General features: G+C 39.5%; 2 protein-coding genes across 5 annotated transcripts in view; both read right to left on the minus strand.

Annotated features, from left to right (window-relative positions):
* Positions 1–9063, minus strand: part of BRD10 (bromodomain containing 10) — a 91404-nt gene extending 82341 nt beyond the window's left edge. The window contains exon 1 of one of the 2 annotated variants that reach the window (XM_069476465.1): positions 7772–9063. In XM_069476465.1, coding sequence (XP_069332566.1) covers positions 7772–8364 — 593 coding nt within the window. In that variant the 5' untranslated portion in view covers positions 8365–9063. The remainder of the gene's footprint in view (positions 1–7771) is intronic. The other variant, XM_069476466.1, reaches the window with a different exon arrangement.
* A 1892-nt stretch (positions 9064–10955) lies between these two features.
* Positions 10956–15753, minus strand: RANBP6 (RAN binding protein 6). 3 transcript variants are annotated; one of them, XM_069474196.1, is made up of 2 exons: positions 15382–15753; positions 10956–14325 (listed from the first exon to the last, which is right to left on the minus strand). In XM_069474196.1, exons 1-2 carry the CDS (start codon positions 15574–15576, stop codon positions 12259–12261), a joined length of 2262 nt encoding a protein of 753 aa, XP_069330297.1. In that variant the 5' UTR covers positions 15577–15753; the 3' UTR covers positions 10956–12258. The 3 variants fall into 3 exon arrangements, with proteins under 3 accessions (XP_069330297.1, XP_069330296.1, XP_069330298.1); XM_069474197.1 differs by having other exon boundaries at positions 14189–14325; positions 15441–15753; XM_069474195.1 differs by having other exon boundaries at positions 10956–15753.
* Positions 15754–18672: the final 2919 nt, after the last annotated feature.

Genomic DNA, 18672 nt, shown 5'->3' on the forward strand with positions numbered 1-18672 from the left:
TATCTGAGTGCACATTCTCTGGTAGAGATTCTTTCTGATAATTGACTTCAGAAAGCTGAGAATGTACACCATTACCATAAAAGTCAATGTATTATACTAGCCTAGTAGATTATAATTTTTTTTTAAAAAAATTGCTAACCTTTAAAGCTTCTGCAAACTAAAACTCTAGCTATTGTAATTGGGATGTTATCATTTGAAAGAAAATTTGTCTAGCGAATGAGATGTATCTGAGGGAGGGAGCTATCTTTTCGAAAGAGAAGATCCCCCAAATACTTCATGTGCTAAGTAGCAATTCAAATACTTTCTGCATTATATCTTGGCAATGTTTTTTCACTGATTTTAACACAGAAGGCTTAAATTCTCACAGAAAAGCATCATTAGTAATGTACTTAAACAGTATAACAAGAAGTTTATAGTCAAGCAGTTTTACCTTAACCTGGCTTATCTCAATCTGTATTCTCATTTTATCTTTTAGTGGAATAACTACATAGAAATGAACAGAGGTGAATTCTAAGACATACTAACATTTAAAAATATATAAAAGACACTATTGAAAGTTGTTTTTGTCTGAAGGTACCTTCAGATGGCTGTAATCAAAAGCTTTAAATACTAAAGTTTGGAACGTGTTCTCAGCATTAACTATTCCAAGTCCTTAAAACTGCACCTAGGAGATCGGTGGATTTTATACCTTGAATAGTATTATAAAAAATAACAGTAAATACATGGTTATTGAAGAAAAAAAATTAAAAACTAAAAAGAGTGAAAGGGAAAATTAAAAATCACCCAGAGTTACTACTGTATTGTAGCCTTAATGATACATTACTTTAACCCAATTTTTTACCTACAAAGTTTATTCAAAATTGTATATATTAATTTCCTTTCAATAAAATGTATTTTTTACTATAAAAGTAATAAGCATATTATAGAAAATCTAGGATATACAGAAAAGTTAAAAGAAGAAAATGAAAAATGCCTAGGGTTACTTAGCAATAACCACTATTAACATTTTATTGGTTTTCCTTAGATCTTTTTTCAAAGTGCATGTACTTAATATCCTGACTTTAAAGCATGATTAATTCTGGAACATTCACAGGTCCCAGGGGGAAGATGATATAACAAAGGGTTTGGTGATAGATAATATTACCACTGGGGTTTATTAGTCTTTCCCAATTAAAAAAAAAAAAGAACTTCAAGTAATTTAAAATGAATTTTAAAGATTCATATTATTATTTAAGCTCCTGGGAAATGAAAATGGCTGTTATTTGTTTCAGGCAACACTAATCTTATGGAGAAATAGCTTAAAGATGATTTGAAAGCTAAAATATAACTACGAAAGGGACTGAATCTTCTCTCCAAAACATGGTTTTTCCTCCCTGCTGCAGTTTTCTTCTGAGACATTAAAAATAAATACAAGGGTACAAATACAATGAGAAACAGACTATAAGGCAAAATACATTAGGATCTATTAGGGCATTTTTATTATATTAAATCTAAATCATTCTCAAATTAGTATTTTCAAATGGAACAAAAATCTCTTTAAATAATTAAAGTCTAAGTTTAGTATATTTCAAATAATATTTTTTACTTATTCCAGAATAAACTCTTCCGTTTCATTAACTGCCTTTGTTCAATTAAGCCTTTCAGATCAATGTACATTACATACATTTTAATCATAATCGTTCTAATCTTTTTTTCTTTGCAGTTTGAAGATAGTCAATCTTTACACAAAGTTCTGCCTTTGGCCCCCTTGTATTTTTACTAGATAGACTCTGTCCTGGACAATCTCATTTACTCCCATTTCTTTAACCATCATCCTTTGGCAGGTTAACCCCTCATTAATCATTGCTATCTCTCATCACTATGCTGAGCTCCATATGCACCTTTCTAATAATTCTCAGCTGGATATCCTCAAATGAATGCCTCCTCTCCTGTTCTCTCAGCATCACCATCAACTGGGCTCAAATACTCCAATTCATTTTGGACATGATCCTCTCCTTCACATGCCACATTTAATAGCTTGACATTTACCACTTGTACCTGCTGAATTTACCCTTTTTGTTCCCTCATTCATCTTTCTATTCCTACTGCTTATGTTCTCTTGATGAAATTAACTCAACAACCTTTTAGTTTCCTTTATTCTCTTTCATTTCTGCCTTCAAACTCAAAATACTACTAGTAAAAGCATCATATTACACTTTTAGTCAAAATCTGTTATGGTATACACTGCCTAGATAGATTCTAGTCTCCTAGCAAGCATTCAAGGTCCTACATAAATGGCCCCCATCTGTCTTTCTAGACTTATCTGCCACTACAGGTCCTCATCATTCTGCTCTCTAACCACTGGGTATAAACTGTTCTCCCAGAATACCCCATATTCCCCTGCCTCTACAACTTTAATTATGTGTTTCTGTTTACCTATCACCTTGAAGTAAGGGACAAAGTCACGTTTATCATTGTATCTATCTACAGAGCTTTACATATTACCTAGCACCAGAATAGTTCAAATAACTGTTCAATGAGCTCCTCGTCTTCACCTATCAATATTCTACCCACTCTTTAAAACCTGGCTTAAAAACTATAACCTCTTGAATAAAATCTAGTAAGATATTTTTAATCCCAGCTGCCCTCCCCTAGTAGTTATACTTACTCTGCATTCTCCAAACACCCCATAATATAGCTCATCACAGTAGTTCTCAAAGTATGCTCCGTTAGGATACAGTCATTTCATAAGCTGAACCAAGATTTAGCACCTAAAATCCAAAAGTGATTATGTTTTCCCAATTTGTAGGGGAAAAACAAATAATGTAATAGAATTTCTTTAATTAAGGGCTCCCTCCCATAATTTTTTTAAACCTTTTAGACCATCTAGCAAAAAAATCATATGATACAACTAATTATATCGTATTTCAGGGTGTTGTGCAAATAGGACTATTTGTGGGTGTTCTGACAATGGAACAAGTTTGAGAATCATGGTTTAAACATATTTTACCTTTACCATACATGTATATGTGTTTCTTTCTATCATCTTTTAAAGCTATTGGGAGCAGAAACTGTGCCACAAGTGCTAGAACAAAGCAAGGGCTCAATAAATATCTTGTCGATTGAACTCCTTCATACTTTCATCACTTGCAACTAAACTCTTTCTGAACCTTCTCTAAACAACACTATTTTTTTTTAAAAAAAAATAGCTACTACAATAAGCAGAACTATATGGAATATCAAACTCTAACATTCTATAGTTCTGAACAAGAGGCAAATCCAGGTTCTATTACCAAAGGTGCCCAATTTTCAAAAATTTATATAAATAGAGAATTACAGAATCCAATGGGAAGTGGGAGCAGTTAAATTACTGGAGAAATAGCATCTTGTTAAAATTTCCAATTAATTTCTGAGTTTTGATTTTGAGTATAAGTGATTCAATAAAAATTCAAATTTAACGTAAGGATTAAAATCAGTCTACAAAATTCATTTTTAATTTGATTACTACTTGTACTTGGCAACCTCTATTTTTAAATTTCTGAGGCTTCATGAGGATACTCCTGTACTCTCATCTCCCTCAAAAATATTTTGCCAACTCAAAAGCAACTACAAAACTAAATAACCTTTAGCTATATTTTAAGAAAGTCTTTTTATCCCATACATGTAACATTTTTTAGAACAGTAACAATGTCACGCCTGTAATCCTAGCACCCTGGGAGGCCGAGGCAGGTAGATTGTTTGAACTCAGGAGTTCGAGAGGAGCCTGAGCAAGAGCGAGACCCAGTTTCTACAGAAAAAATAGAAAGAAATTATCTGGACAACTAAAAATATATAGAAAAAATTAGCTGGACATGGTGGTGCATGCCTGTAGTCCCAGCTACTTGGTAGGCTGAGGCAGTAGGATTGCTTGAGCCCGGGAGTTTGAGGTTGCTGTGAGCTAGGCTGACGCCATGGCACTCTAGCCTGGGCAACAGAGTGAGACTCTGTCTCAAAAAAAAAAAGAACAGTAACAATGTAGAAATAAAGAATAATTTTTAACAAAGATATATCATAGTCAAGCTTAGTTTCACCAAAACATTATCTTAAGTGGTCAAAATAAAAAATTTAAATACAGCCTATTAAGGTCACTGGAGATGCAGCTTTTTAAAACTAGGAAGAGCTCTCTTTTCCTAGTTTTAAAGCTTTAAGGAATATTCCTAAAGCTTTTGAAAATACCATCATTTTAAAATCAGTTTTGGAAGAGGGAAAATTCTTGTAATATTTGACATTTTCTAAAGTTCTATTTATAGCATCCTAGAGGTAAGCATTTTCTATTCCTTTTCACTTAGATGATTTTGTTTCTATGGCTAATTGCTATTTTCTCACAGTTGTCTCAAATGGACAAATGAGATCCCTTCTAAAATATAACTTTCTTGGGAATAGATACATTGTCTAATAGAAAAAATAGTATCCATGGGCATCAGTGGTCAAAAACTGTATTTTTAACATTAAAATTTTTAAAAAGATGTGTTAGAACCTTCAAAATATAGTGTCATTTTTGAAAAAGACAATACACATGCTTGTACCTCAATTTGGAATTCATTTGGGAAATCAACCAGGCTTTGGAAACTGAAAGAGCACACCTAAATTTTAGTTCCAGTTCTTTGGAAAAATATATATATTATAAATATTTAGAAATTATTTACAGATTATAGTACGAACATCATAAAAAGCAAATCAAAACCAGAAATTAAAAAAGGAAAATAATAATAGAATATACGTAAGTTCTAATACTTTCTTCTCTCACCCCAATGGATCATCCTGCATACTTCCCAGGATGCAGAGAAGCATACAAAAACACACTGTTTCATGCCTTGCACTGTGCAGTTCTGGAATGTCCCCATCATGTCATCCTAGAAATTCCAGTAGTAATATTCAACATCTTCAAGAATCAGTACAAGTATCTCTGTGACAGTTTTAAACTAGTTTCTTTCCCCTTCTTCCCTCCTCTCACTTGCCATCCTGACACCCACCCCTTCCCCTTCAAATTTAGGTCACCTTCCTCTAAATTTCTCTTGTACCTTGTTCATACATCCATTACAGAATCATCATCCTTTTAAGTGTTGTTTCCCTACTCAACTGTAAACCACTTAAGGGCAGGGAACTTGTCTTTTGATCTCAGGAACATGAATGCCTAGTTCTAGCAGATACTTAAATGCTTGCAAAATTAATTAATCTAGCCTAACACCCTCATTTGCACAGATGAAGAAACTGAGATTCAAGTTATATGACATGTCCAAGGTACCAATGCTACTGGGCAAGTCTCTAATATAATGTGGATGCTCTTTACCTAATGTACTTCGTATACTGCTTACTTGAAGGCTCTGTAGTATATTGGGCATCTGTAAAATCTTCTTACAATTTGAACATTAAGAGTTAAATTAGTGTTTTAGAAATATATTCCAAAAAACAACAAAAAATTTAAATAATATCTAAGTGATTCACTAGTTTTCTTACTAAAATACCACGTATCACTTTAAGATATTTACAAATAAGGTATCTGAGTTATCTATTTGCTGAAAATTGTATAGAATATTGTTCTGGAACAAATATATCCTAATTGCATTCCAAACAGTTGTAACCTATGCTTTTATCAGAGTCGTGCCCACTCAAAGCACCTATTTAGTAATGACCCAGATTTTAGGATAGTATAGAAAAAGAAATGATTTCCTAGTATCCACAAGTGTGGTCAAGCAAACATATTTAAAAAGTGTTTGCATATATAAGTACATCAAATACAAAAAAGTGAGGAACTTAAATCTTTATCTATTTGAGACCATCATATTATTTTTTTGCTACTAAAATGCAAAAATTTTATCCCTTGCCCTAAGAATGTCAGAAATACATTATTTATATACTACACAATGTTGTAAGTTTAATTTCTAAGTATGGATGCTATTAGATCACAGGGAAATACAGTGTTCTGAGCATTAGCCACTGTGAATGATTCTAAGCATTTACAAATTTACCTGTATGTAAAAGAGAAACAGTCTTCCTGCTCTTTTGTAGTACTAAGAAATATTTATTATATGCACAGAGCTTTTGAAAACACCTGTAATTCATTTAAACCCATATGTTATCTCTTAGCACTTTCATGCAGCCATTCTCTTGCCTCATCACAAATCCCTGCTTCCACATCTGTAATACCAGATGAACTAAATGAACGCTAAGGTTCCTTTCAGATCTAAAATCTTGTGTTATCAATTTGGAGTATATTATACTACTTAAATACAATGACATGTGAATGGATTTTTTTTTAATGTGAGTCATAGCAAAAACGTACTGTGGAGACAAGAGTAACAAATATACTATAGAAGTATAAAATCACTAAATAAAGTATTAAAAATAATTTAAAACCAAATGTGTTTATAATAATTGTTCTACTACCAAATAATTCTACTTTATGAAAGGATTCAAGAAGAGGTTCCTTAGTTTAATGAGAGCTCCCCTAAGGGGTCAAGGGCTCTGTTAACTGCTTTTAGTGGCAAAAAAAAAAAATCACTGATGGTCTTGAAAACAGCATATGGGAAGCAGTGATGAATACATTATTTTTAAATTACAATTATAAATCAAGGACCAAAAAATTAGCACGATTTTTAGGAGCTATTCTGTAAAAGCACATGTATAATGCCCAGTTTCAGATATGAAATGTATACTCATTTAATTCAACTACTGCTACTACTCATAAAGCCTAACACTTATACTAGGCTAACTATGCAACCAGCACTGTTGACTTCGCATTTACTAACTCATTTAATTCTCGCAGCAACTCTGTGAGGTAGGTACTATTATCCCCATTTTACAGATGAGGAAACTGAGGCCAAAAAGATTAAGTGACTTGGTCAAGTTCACTCAGCTAGTCAAAAGACTATCCCACTTCAACTACCAATTCCAACAACATTCAATTATTTTTCTATTCCTAGAAACTTTACATTTGAGAAATTAATTTGGCTATCAACCATACACCGATTATAAAACAATACATTTATTTTAGTATCCTCTTGTGTGACATCACTTCCTCTTATTAAAGAAAAATAATTGGATATACAGGTGGCATATACCAAGAGTACAGTGCCATTTGAATTGCCTATGATTTCTGTTAGAATAAACACAAATGTCTAAACTTCTTAAAATTTTGTGTTGATGCATTCCTTGTTATTGCAAAAATCCAGTGTCCTCAGATAAAACAGAGAGAAAAATATCAGAAGAACGCCAGAGCAATTACAAGCCATTTAGTAACATTCCATAAATCTCCGACGGTCGAAAAGGGTAGAAAAAGACAAAATTATTTTTTAATAGTTTGAAACAACCGCCTTTTTACGTGCATCGAAGTTATTTTCTAGATATAGTCCATCCTATAAACTTTTAAAAATGTCATGCTAAAACTCTCTCAAAGTTTTAACATGTAATTGCGGGTCCAATTCTCATCCCACAAAAACTTTTCCGCTGCCTACACGTGTAATTTCTACGGAAACGATCGCACTTTCCATCTACAAACTTTACCCGTTCTTAGGCGCTCTGGAGTGGGCTTCCTGCTCAGCTCCTCCTCACCTGGGTGTAAGCGGCGTTCAGCCCACACCCACCACACCCCTCCCGGCCCCCGCCCAGCGCTGCTCCTCCTCCCGGGGCTCTCCAGCACCGACTCAGCACCTATCAGCGCCGCCCCCGGCCCCTGGCCCAACCCATCTTCGGACACGTGTGAGGGTGTGTTTGTGTCAGTCTGTCAGTCCCACCGGGGACGGAGCTCGCTTACCGAGAGAGAAGCGCCAACTTCTGCTCCAGCATCATCTCCAGCTTCTGGCCCTGTTTGGAGATCCAGTGGTCCACTCCGTGCAGGCGGTAGCACGTCTCCAGCATCAACCTGAAGTCCGCCACGAACTCGGTGATGCCCCCGTACTGGCCGCTGGCGAACTTCTCCTCCATCTTCAGCAGACACATGCCCTGCCCCGGCTGCTGCGAGAAGGCGCGACTGCCCCGGCCCCCGCTGCGCGGCCCCTCGGCCACCTCCTCCTCCCCGGTGGCAACGCCCCCCAAGGGCTGCAGAAAGGGGGCGGTGAGGCCCCGGTGCTTCTCCTGCAGAAACTCGCCCAGGATGCGGTAGCCCTGCTGCAGCTCGTAGGTCAGCTCCTGCTCCTTGCAGCCGCCGCCTCCGACCACCATCGCCTCCACCTCCTCCTCCTGGTCGTCTGCGTCCTCCAGCGAGGAGGCACTCCTCCCGCGGGCCGTCCCTGAGGCCGGGACCGCCGCTGCCACCTCCTCCTCGTCGTCGTCCTCTTCGGCCGCCGGTGGCGGCCGCTCCTCCTCTCCAGCCGGCTCCATCTCTCCCAGCGTCTCCGGCACGCTCATGCCTCCGACAGGCCTAGGCTAGACGGTGTGGAGCTACCGCTTGAGGTGCCGGAGGACTAGTGAGAGCGGGCCGCTGCTCACGGCTCGGCCGAGCTGCGCAGCCCCTGCCGCATCGGGCCTGGTTCTCCTCAGCCGCCGGCTCGGCTTGGTGCGCGCGGGGGTCTCGAGCTCGCCGCCGGCGGGGCGGGGTTACATGGCGCGCGGGGAGGGGGGAGAGAAGAGGAGAGCCTAGGTGCCCTCCTCTCCCCTCCCCCCGCGGCGGCGCGCGCGCGGCCCTGGCCTGCCTCACCCCTCAGCGCCCCGCCCGCCTGCTCGTCACCGGCCAGGCCCGACCGGGCCGCAGCGGCCTCGGCGCCCCACCCCCTCCCGGGCCAGCGGGAGGCTGGGAGGGGGCGAGGAGGAAAGCGGGGGGGGGTCTCCTCTCGCCTCCCCAGTGGGGGCCGCAGTGGCGGCTCCGGCTCCTCCTCTCCCTCACACCCACTCCCGCCCCTCTCTACCTGCGGGGGACCCGGGCAGGAGGAGGCGGCGCACGGACGGGGCCCGGCGACAACTGTCAGTTAGAAGCCCCGCTGGGCGGGGGCGGAGGGGAAAAGGGGAGGGGCAGGAGAGAAGGGGAGGGCACTCAGCCCCCCCAGCTGGGGAGAGCCGTGGAGAGAGGCAAAGAAAGAGGCACCGTCGCCATCCCCGGTGCGCATGCGTAGCAGGGCAATCCCCGCCCCCCTCGTTCCTCCCCGCTACGCGAAAGCTAGGGCTTCAGCTCAGCTACAGGCCCGGAGGCCAGGTAGGTAGCGCAGACCAATGATGTAATCAGCTCGTGGACGAATGTAAGGGGCGGAGTGGAGGGGGAAGCAAGGCGCCTGCGTAGCTTTACTCGCCACCTCCTGGGAAGGCGACAGGAGAGTAACATCCCCTTAGGACCTCTCCTCCCTCGTTACTGCGGGTCTTTTATATAAAACCAGAATTTTAAAAAGTTTAGAGAGGAAATTCAAGGACTCGACCATATGTTCACATGCAAAAGCAAAGGAGGTGATTAATAGAACTAGTTTCTAAAAGTCCTGTCCCCAGCTTAACGTCAATTCGTATTTGGTAAACTAATCCCATGTTTTCCATTAAAATTTTTTAAAAATTTTCACCTTTTCGACCCTTGAGATCTGCTAAGAATAAGGAAAGGGAATGACACCTTATTTAAAAAAAATTCCTGGGACTGAAAGCAGTCTCCAAATATTTCAAGTCTGAGCTTACAAAGTTAAACAGTCGTTTGCATGGCCTTACAATCTCACTACACATTTTTAAATTCCTGTTTAAATAATGACTGAAAAGTAGACTCGTCATTCACTTAATTTACATGTTGCTTAAAATAAGTTGGGGGAAGGAATTAATGGTTCCATAAAGCAGATATCACTATTCTCTCATGTTCTATTTGAAAGATGCACATACTTTTCCTACATACATAGAACTCTGTTGCTTGAAATTTATATATCAGTCTTAGGTAAAACAGTAAGTGGGAACACTTTTGAGTTTTTAGGGTATTGAAACTCCCTTCCTCCACACTTCCTCCCATTATCTAGTATTCAAGGTCTCCCCTCATCTCATCAGACATACATTAAGCATTTACAGGATTCTCTCTCTTTTCCCTCAGAGCCCACATATGTACCCCAGCTCACAAGGCAGAGACCAGTGCTACTTCAGCAACTGGCAACTAAAAAAGGTGTCTGACTGGACATCCTTCATTTCCTTTGGCAAAGCCCAAGCGTCTGGAGCCCACCCTATCCAAGCAAATATCCCCTTGCCCTCCTCTTTTTTAGCCACCAACCCTGTTTCATGACTCTCAGACAATATAGCTTCCATGTATTGAACCCTGTGCTGCTGAGCACTTTGTATTAATTATCTCCTTTAATTCTCACAACAATCCTATAAGCTAGGTATTATCATTTTTTCAGATGGGGAAACAGACACTTAGGTTAAGAAAGTCATTTGCTGAAATTGATATTAATATCTAGGTCTGTCATACTTCAAAAACTCCATGTGCCTAATTCCAAATCATCTGGAAGAATTTCCAGTTCCTCATGCACAAGAGTATAAGGAATTGCTAGAACTATTGATCAAGGGCTTCTTAATGAAGGTATATAAAAGAGAAAGGTGCAGGTGAGTAGAAGGAACCTCAACTCTAGGTCATGAAGAGGCCAAGAATGGCCTAGCTATGAAAGTAGGATCAAGACCTTAATCTTAAAAACTGTATTATACAATAAATATCTTGCTTGTAGGTAAATTAGAAAATATAGATAGAGAAGAAAAATTGCCATTTAATTCCACCACCCAGAGAAAACCTCTATTAATACTAAGGTGGGATTTTTCTATTCATTCATCTATACTTTTTTATTTATCTTAAATTGTGACTATACTATACATAATGTCCTTAATTTTCTTTTCTTCCCCATTAATAATGAATAATTGTATGGAATGCATATTTAAAATTTCAACTTTATACCCCTGTCCACAATGGACCAAATGCCTTGCCCATCTGAACTGGCAGGGGGAAAATTCTAATGTAAGAGGAATTCCAATATAAAAAAGAACACAACAGAGGTATAAACAACAGCAGTAACAGCTACAATTTATTGAGCACTTACTAGGTCTTAAATATTTTCTAAATACTTTACATACACAATACTCACAATAGCCCCAGGAAATCACAATAGATGTATTTGTAAATTTTAAGTTTTGAATCAATGATTTGCTGAGTAGAAAGTTTTTTTCTACCCTACAAAAAGCTCGACATTAAAGACAAACATTCTAATTAATATAATTAACCCTAAATTTATAGAACTGTTTTCTTACATTGCATATCTACTGCTAAATTACTAGTCTTGAAGCTGTTGTCTTTTTCATGTTTAAAGATAAAATTATATTTGCTTCCCTTTCACTTTTACAGTAGAATACTCTTCAGTGCTACTGTAGAATCTATTAGGAAATTCTTTAAAATAGAAATCTATTTAAGTCCTATTCTGTCAGAGCTTCTCTTCTTGTTGAGCTGCTTTGTAGGGGGGGAGAAATGGCATACATACACAAGCAATACACTGCTGAAACACATAACACCAAACTGACTCCCACAAATATTGACTGCTTATTATTTGTCAAACACTGTGTTACAGTATGTTACATGCTACCAATGTTAGACATACCAGGACTCCCTTTTCAGTAACCATGATTCTTGGAGTCCTAGATAACTTAAAAAAAGAGAGACCAGTCTGGCTAAAGAGATTTAAAAGTTCTCATAACTCTCAGCAGGACACGTTAGGAACCAGAATATGGATATGCCCCACCTAGTTCTCAGGAGTACATTATGAACATTTCACATACATTATAGAGAAAACTCCCACATCCACTGCAGTATCTCAAAACTCTCTCCCACTTCCAGCATCCTCCCATTACTACCATGAATACTAGGAGTATTATCAAGGAGGGATAAGCCTGCCATTATATCCTTCATCACAGTTCCAAAGATGTTCATCCCGGAAATTCTATCTTATCTTCCTGACTCAGCATCCTGTGATAGTCAGCATGACATCTTGACACCAAGTATACTGCTTGCCCAACATCAATAATAGTTCAAACAAATAGCAACACTTTATATACTTCACATCAACTAGGGGAAAGGTGACAAACATTCTAAGACAACTGGAAGCACAGGTTATCACCAAGATCTGTGTTTAGAAGATAAAACATGCAAGGTAAACAGAAGGCTGTAACACTGACTAAACCTGGAGAAACAGGGCAAAGAAATATAAACTGTTTAGGAGGGAGAAAACAGTTCTCTCATTTGTAATGGAATCCACTCATAACACTTATTTGTAGTTACTTTTATGGTAGATATTCAAGTGATACTAATAGGCTTCAAGCAAAATTTAGCAACTCCTGTAAGGCTTCCTGCTGTTCATCGTCAAGTTGGGATATGCATTCCAACCATAATTCTTCAGAAGTCTGTACCTGACGTACAACATTAGCTAGGCGTTTGGCACAAGGATCTTCATAATTAATAGTCTCATTAATTTTTCCTTCTGCAATTATACTGATTATTTTGGGAAGATTGGAATTATTTGGACCAATTACTACTGGGTGGTTACTTTCAATTAAGTCACAGAGAAAACTCAAAGTCTGAATAGCTTCCTCTTTATCTTCATGCAGCGGAAGCCATGATAGCCAGTGTGGAAGAACTTCATCTACATTTACACAGTTAGGCTTAAACTTCAAAATCTTCCCTATTGCTGAGATACAGTTCTCTGTAGCAATGACATTTTTTTTGGTTTTGGAATTTGCACACTTAATAACTTTTACCAGCAATGGAACAGCTTCTGAACATAAAGAACGATAATCATCTCCACCAAACTGTGCCATAACACCCAGGCCATAAGCAGCAGCTTGCCTGACTTCAGGGTTGTTATCTCGCATATTAAGTAGCATTGGCCACCGAAAATATTCTACATATTTAAATGAGGTTGGACTGCAGTGCTCTATGATGTCATCAAATATGCACAATCCCCACTGTCTATCTGGCCATGGCCTACTTGAACAAATTAGATTTACAATTAATGGAAGTAGCTGTTCAAACCATGGTAAAATTTTTTCCTTGTAAGTACTAAATAATGAGTGCAAAATATCTGATACTTTGGTCAGAATATAAACATCACATTCATCCTCATCTTGCAGAGACATCTCAACCTGTTGATCGTAGTTTTCTTCCTGTCTTTTAACCTGTCGCAATTCTTGGTTTTTAAAGTGCCCTTCAAGTTTTGCTTTCAGTATGCCTCCCAGTTCTTCCAAGTGTTCATCATTAAGGCAACCATCTCCCATTACTTCAATGGACTTTGCAAAAGAATTCATTATTTCTGAGAGTACATCTGTATCCGGTTCAGTACCAATAGCCTTGATTAAGGGATCACATATGAATTGCCACATCTGTGTAAGATACTCTGGGCCGTTAATTTTTGCACATTCCAAGAGAAAAGGCATGGACTCTGCTGCTGCCACTCGAACACTGTCATGGAAATAAAATTTCAGTAAAGGAACCATCAGCTTCACAACTTGTTCTGTATATTCCACAAATCCTTCCTTTAACTCCTTAGCGTAGTAAACTAACATCTGGCAGGCAGTTGCTTTTGCTTCAAGTCCTGAAGTTTTAATTCCAAAACTTTGCTGGTCTCCAAGATTTACAAATTGCCAGCCATCATCATCACTCATATTCTCCACATCTTGTGTGTCTAAGAGAGCAACATCAGGTTTAGCTGAAGCAGTCTTAATAAGAGGTTCAATAACCAGTGGAAGGTACTGTTGAAAATCTTTTCCAAGAATTTTACACATTCTAGCCCATGCTGAAACCATGTAAGAAGTCTGAGGGTCATCATCTTCCATGTTATTTAAGTCTGATTGTGTCTTCAACAATAGCTGCATCACATTTGATGCATCTTGCATAAATTTTTCCTTCCCAACAGCAAGACCAACGTGGCTAATGCACTCAATAGTTTTTCCTCTCAGAAGCTTGAGTTCCTTCTGAACAGCAAGCTCAACAATGTGCTTCAGTGAGGGCATAAATATATCATAATATGGAACAAATTTTTCTTCTATTGTATCTGCAACTGATGCAATGGTTGTCACAAGTTGTTCCAAGGCCAACTTAGTTCCGTTCCGAATCAACTCTTGAAGTTTAATCACCAAGATGGAATGCAGACTTTTCACCATACTATCCAAATATAGAACTAGCAATGACTTGGGGCAGTCTTCAATAAAAATAATAAGAGCAGAAGCTGCATGTGATTGCACACGCTGATTACCTTGATTTTCCATGGTACGTAACAAAGCTGCAATCACTGTTTCATGGAATTTCTTTTGGAAATTAGGTGCAAAATCTGTAGCCATCTGTCCAAGTGTAGTACAGGCTGCAGCCCTTACCCTTGGATGAGGATCCTGAAGAAAAAGCAAAACGGAGTTAACTGTTTCATCTAGAATTGATTCCATTTGCTGATGGCATCCTTCTCCAATGGCAGATAAGGCCATTAATCCAGCATGTCTGTATTTCCAGTCAGGGCTCTGAAGCATCTGCATGATATGCTCTTTGGTCATTGGTAAAACAACTTTTCCACCAAGCCCACAAGCCAGTCTGTCTAGTGCACTCTCGGCAGCAACTGCATTGCTGTCAAAATCATCTTCTTCCATTTCATCAGCATTTACCCAGTCCTCATCATCTTGTAGATCAACCATCATTGCTAATATATGAGGAACTGCCTGTGCAATAATATTTGTATGTTTTTTCAACATTGGAGTTGCAGTTTCAGACAAGGTCACTATTACTTCGAGAGCCAGCTGTCGTTGCAGATTACTAAGCCTAGAGTCTCCACATAACTTCAGACTCAACTGCAGAGTATCTTCTAAATAAGGACCTAAGTACTTAGGTACAGTATCTGCAATCTCAACAAGGGATTCTAGCACTGAATCATCATCCTGGTAGCATGAGTCATTCACAGCCTGTAAGATTCCAGGAAGCAAGTCTGCAAAGTCTTTGAAAAGACCAATATTATTCTCATTAGCAAGTACAAATGCAGCTGCAGCTCTAGCGGATAAAGTCCTGATTGCTGGATGTTCTTGATCTTGAATACATTGGTCCAACAACCGTTTGATGATATCCAAATCGTGCCGCTCTCGGTTCCCAAAAATCCCAGGAAAGTGCCAGAAAACGTGTAGTGCAACTTCCCATAGAACCACATTTTTAGAGTGGATTGAATCAATAAGAAACTTCAGACCTTCTGGCCAGTGGTTAGTGCCATCCTCATCTATCAAATTCCTGGCCAGCACCGCAAAAATATCACAAAGTTTTTTCCTCATGCTAGCATGTGTTTCTAACTTAACAGCCAGTATCAGTTCAATCTTGACATCCCTCTGAACATCAGAAGGCAGATTTGGATAGACCTCCTCAAACCCAGAGGACAAAAGCCGTCGTAGCAGTGCGGCAGCCATTTGTCTCACCTCATAACCTGCTCTTCTATTTCTGACGGCATCTAAGAGGAATGTAGTCTTACACAGACCTGGGATATTTTCATAGATTTCCTCTGCTTGCCTCCGCACCATACAGCTTGGATTGATTAGGTTCTTCAGAAGCTGGTAAAACTCTTGCTTTTCCGACACAGTCGCCGGCACCCCTGCAGACGCGGTCGCCGCCATCGCGTTCTGTCAAAGCTGCCGCGACAGAGAGGGAGGGAGGGAGTCTGCGGCTCGAAGCAGTGACGTAAGCAAGGCGCCGGCGGGGATGGGCGGGGGTGCTTCTCCGTTTGCTGCCTGGGCGCTCTTGTGCTCCTGAAGCGGGGAGTCGGTTCTGGAGAGAGGTGGGAGCGGGGTGGAGGCCAGGAGCGTCCCCTATTTGTTTTCCAATCACATGAACAGCCACCTGCGGAAGGAAAAAAAAAAAGATTTGTTTGTATTAGAATGAGATAATGAGTGCCTTCATTATTTCTAAACCATACTGGGGGTATCCTGATAATTGTAAAACAGTAAGTACATCTTGAAAATGTGGCTAAGTGAAAGAAGGCGATCACAAAAGAACACATATTGTATGATTACTTTATGTATGAAAGTTGTCAAATAGGTGAATCCATACCAACAGAAATTAGTGGTTGCCAGAGGCTGGCGGGTAGGGAAAACAGAGAATTACTACTATCAGATGGGGGGTTTCCTTCTGAGGGATGACAATGTTCTAAAATTGATTGTGGTAATGGTTATGTTGCTGCACAACCAGGTTCATTGCATGCTGCCCAAGAGGAAGCCAATACACTGAGACAGCAGGTGTTACAGCAGGGAATGGGTTTAATTCTGCAGCTCGCTAAGCCAGGAGATTGGAGGAATTCCTCAAATCTTCCTGAAAATTTGGGAGACAAGGTTTTTAAAGACAGTTTGGCAGGCAAAGGATTAGGCAATCGGGGCAAAATCTTGTGTTGACTTTGTTACTGGGTTGGGGTTACAATTCCAGTTGAGTCAGTTTCTTGGTATGGGCTGCCGGTCCGCGTGGGTCATCCAATCCACTGGAACTGCAGACCTGGAAGACATCTATCTCAGAAACTACCTTTAGGTTTTGAAAAGGTGATGTTATCTATGGAAAAAGTTAAGAATCTTTATGACCACCAGCTATGTGACTCCAGAATAGCAATTACAGAGAAGCAAACAGGGGGACGGTGGCTGATTACTATAATTACTTTTAGCTAGGCTTGTGCCCCTGAAAAGTTTTAGGCCCTTACCACAGTTCTTGCCTTGCACCCCTTTATTAATTCGTAAAGGGCAGTTTCAGTTGCACAATTCTGTGATTGTACTAAAAACCATTGAGTTGTACAATATAAGTTGGTAAATCTTATGATATATAAATAATGCCACAATAAAACTGTTTATAAAATAATAAGTAAAATAAAAGAATAAAAATAATGATCATTGTTCCACTACCACATCTAATGAAGAACAATGGTGCTCAAACTCTGGTGTGTATCAGAATCGCCAAACCTGTGGATTATAATAAAGAATAGGAAAGACTATTGGATAAAATATGGTGAAAAGTAACCTGGACTAATAATCAGAAGACTTGAATTCTAGTCTTAGCTCTAAATTAATTTTGTATCCTAGGTCAAGTCACTCAAGATTTTCCTTGCATTTTACCTAAACTGTAACATGAAGGGGTTTCAGTTTTTAGAATCTTAACTACCCTTTAGTAGGAAGCCGCCGAGTTTATTCCAAGAAGCAAATGTCCCTGAGGCTAAATATTGTTTCTTTAAATCAGACAGCTGTGTCAATCAAAAACAACTAACATTTCTTTTACAATGATTAGGTTTTACTTCTGTATTAGCACTTTGCCACATTCTCATTTTGATCCTTATACAGGTTTGTGAAGTTGGTAGGATAGGTATAATACTAATACTAATTTACTTAGGAGTTGCCTAAGATGACACATTTGAGTCTCAATTCCACCTCTTCTGAAAGTGACACTGATGCTCTTTTCACCATACTACTTCCCCATATCTACCTCTTGGTTTGCCAACATAATCAGAGGCCTTCACTTATTGCAGTCTGACTTAAACTTTTCCAAACAAGCCTAATTTTAACCTTCTAAAATGCTGATGCATACTAGACAAGTAGAAAATCATAACTTTAACATTAGCCAGATGATAGACAAAGTACACGAATAGATAGACAAACATTAGCCAGATGATAGACAAAGTAGTATGAATCGCTATTCTCTAAACAGCATTTCTTATTCTGTGGACGGAAAAACCAACTGCATCAGAATCACTTGGGATACTTACTCTAAAATATAGATGTTAGGGCCGAAGCTCCAAACTACTGAACCAGAATTTCTGGTGGCTACAACCCAAGAATGTACAATTTTAACAAGCACATTGGATTTTTATATAAATACCAAAATTTGAGAACCACTGATGAGATCACTTCTGGTTCTGATTCCAAGACCTTGACTACACTTCCGTAGTCACTAGTTTTCTTACTGTCCCTTTAAAAATTGTCACTGCAGGCAGGCGCACTTCCTGAAGCTAAAGGTCAGAATAAAGAGGGAGGGCCTCAGAGCCGCGCAGGCGCAGTTGTACGCTGGTCTGCCAAGATGTCGTTCCGAAAAGCGTACTCCGTGGCGCCTGGCCACTGTGTCCACGACCCTCGACCTAGCCGAACATGGCATATCTGCGGAAACCCGGCAGGCGCAAGGCGAGCGGTTGGCCATAACAGCCCGGCTTAAACGGGAGTACCTGCTTCAGTAGAACGACCCCAGCCGCCGAGGGCTCATCGAAGATCCTGCCTTGATTCGTTGGACGTATGCAAGATCAGCAAATGTCTATCCCAATTTCAGACCCACTCCCAAGGCCTCACTCTTAGGAGCTCTATGTGGAATTGGGCCCCTCTTTTTCTGGTATTATGTTTTCAAAACTGGCAGGTGTAGGAAATAAAACTTACCCAGGAAGGAAAATTGGATCGAACATTTAACATTTCATATTAAATCTGGCAATGATAGCTGTATGTATTCTTAAATAAATCTTCTATTAATCATTAAAAAAATTCTCATTGCAGGGCCTTTGCATTTGTTGTTTCAGGAAATGTTAATAAGCACATGTAAGAAAAAGGTTTCTCTCGTCTTAGAGTAGATTCATAGTGGAAAAAAAAAAAGAGAGAAGAAAAGGTTTCTCTTAGCATTGCACCATTACCATACTAAAGAATTATTAAGAACCTCAAGGAGATACCACCACAGACCCACCACAATGTTTTAAATTTAAA

Source organism: Eulemur rufifrons, chromosome 7, assembly GCF_041146395.1.
Source record: "Eulemur rufifrons isolate Redbay chromosome 7, OSU_ERuf_1, whole genome shotgun sequence".
Classification (NCBI taxonomy): domain Eukaryota; kingdom Metazoa; phylum Chordata; class Mammalia; order Primates; family Lemuridae; genus Eulemur; species Eulemur rufifrons.

What these genes read in the sequence shown, in the direction of transcription:
- RANBP6 (XM_069474195.1), bottom strand. Translation starts at nt 15,576, where the DNA reads ATGGCGGCGACCGCGTCTGCAGGGGTGCCGGCGACTGTGTCGGAAAAG.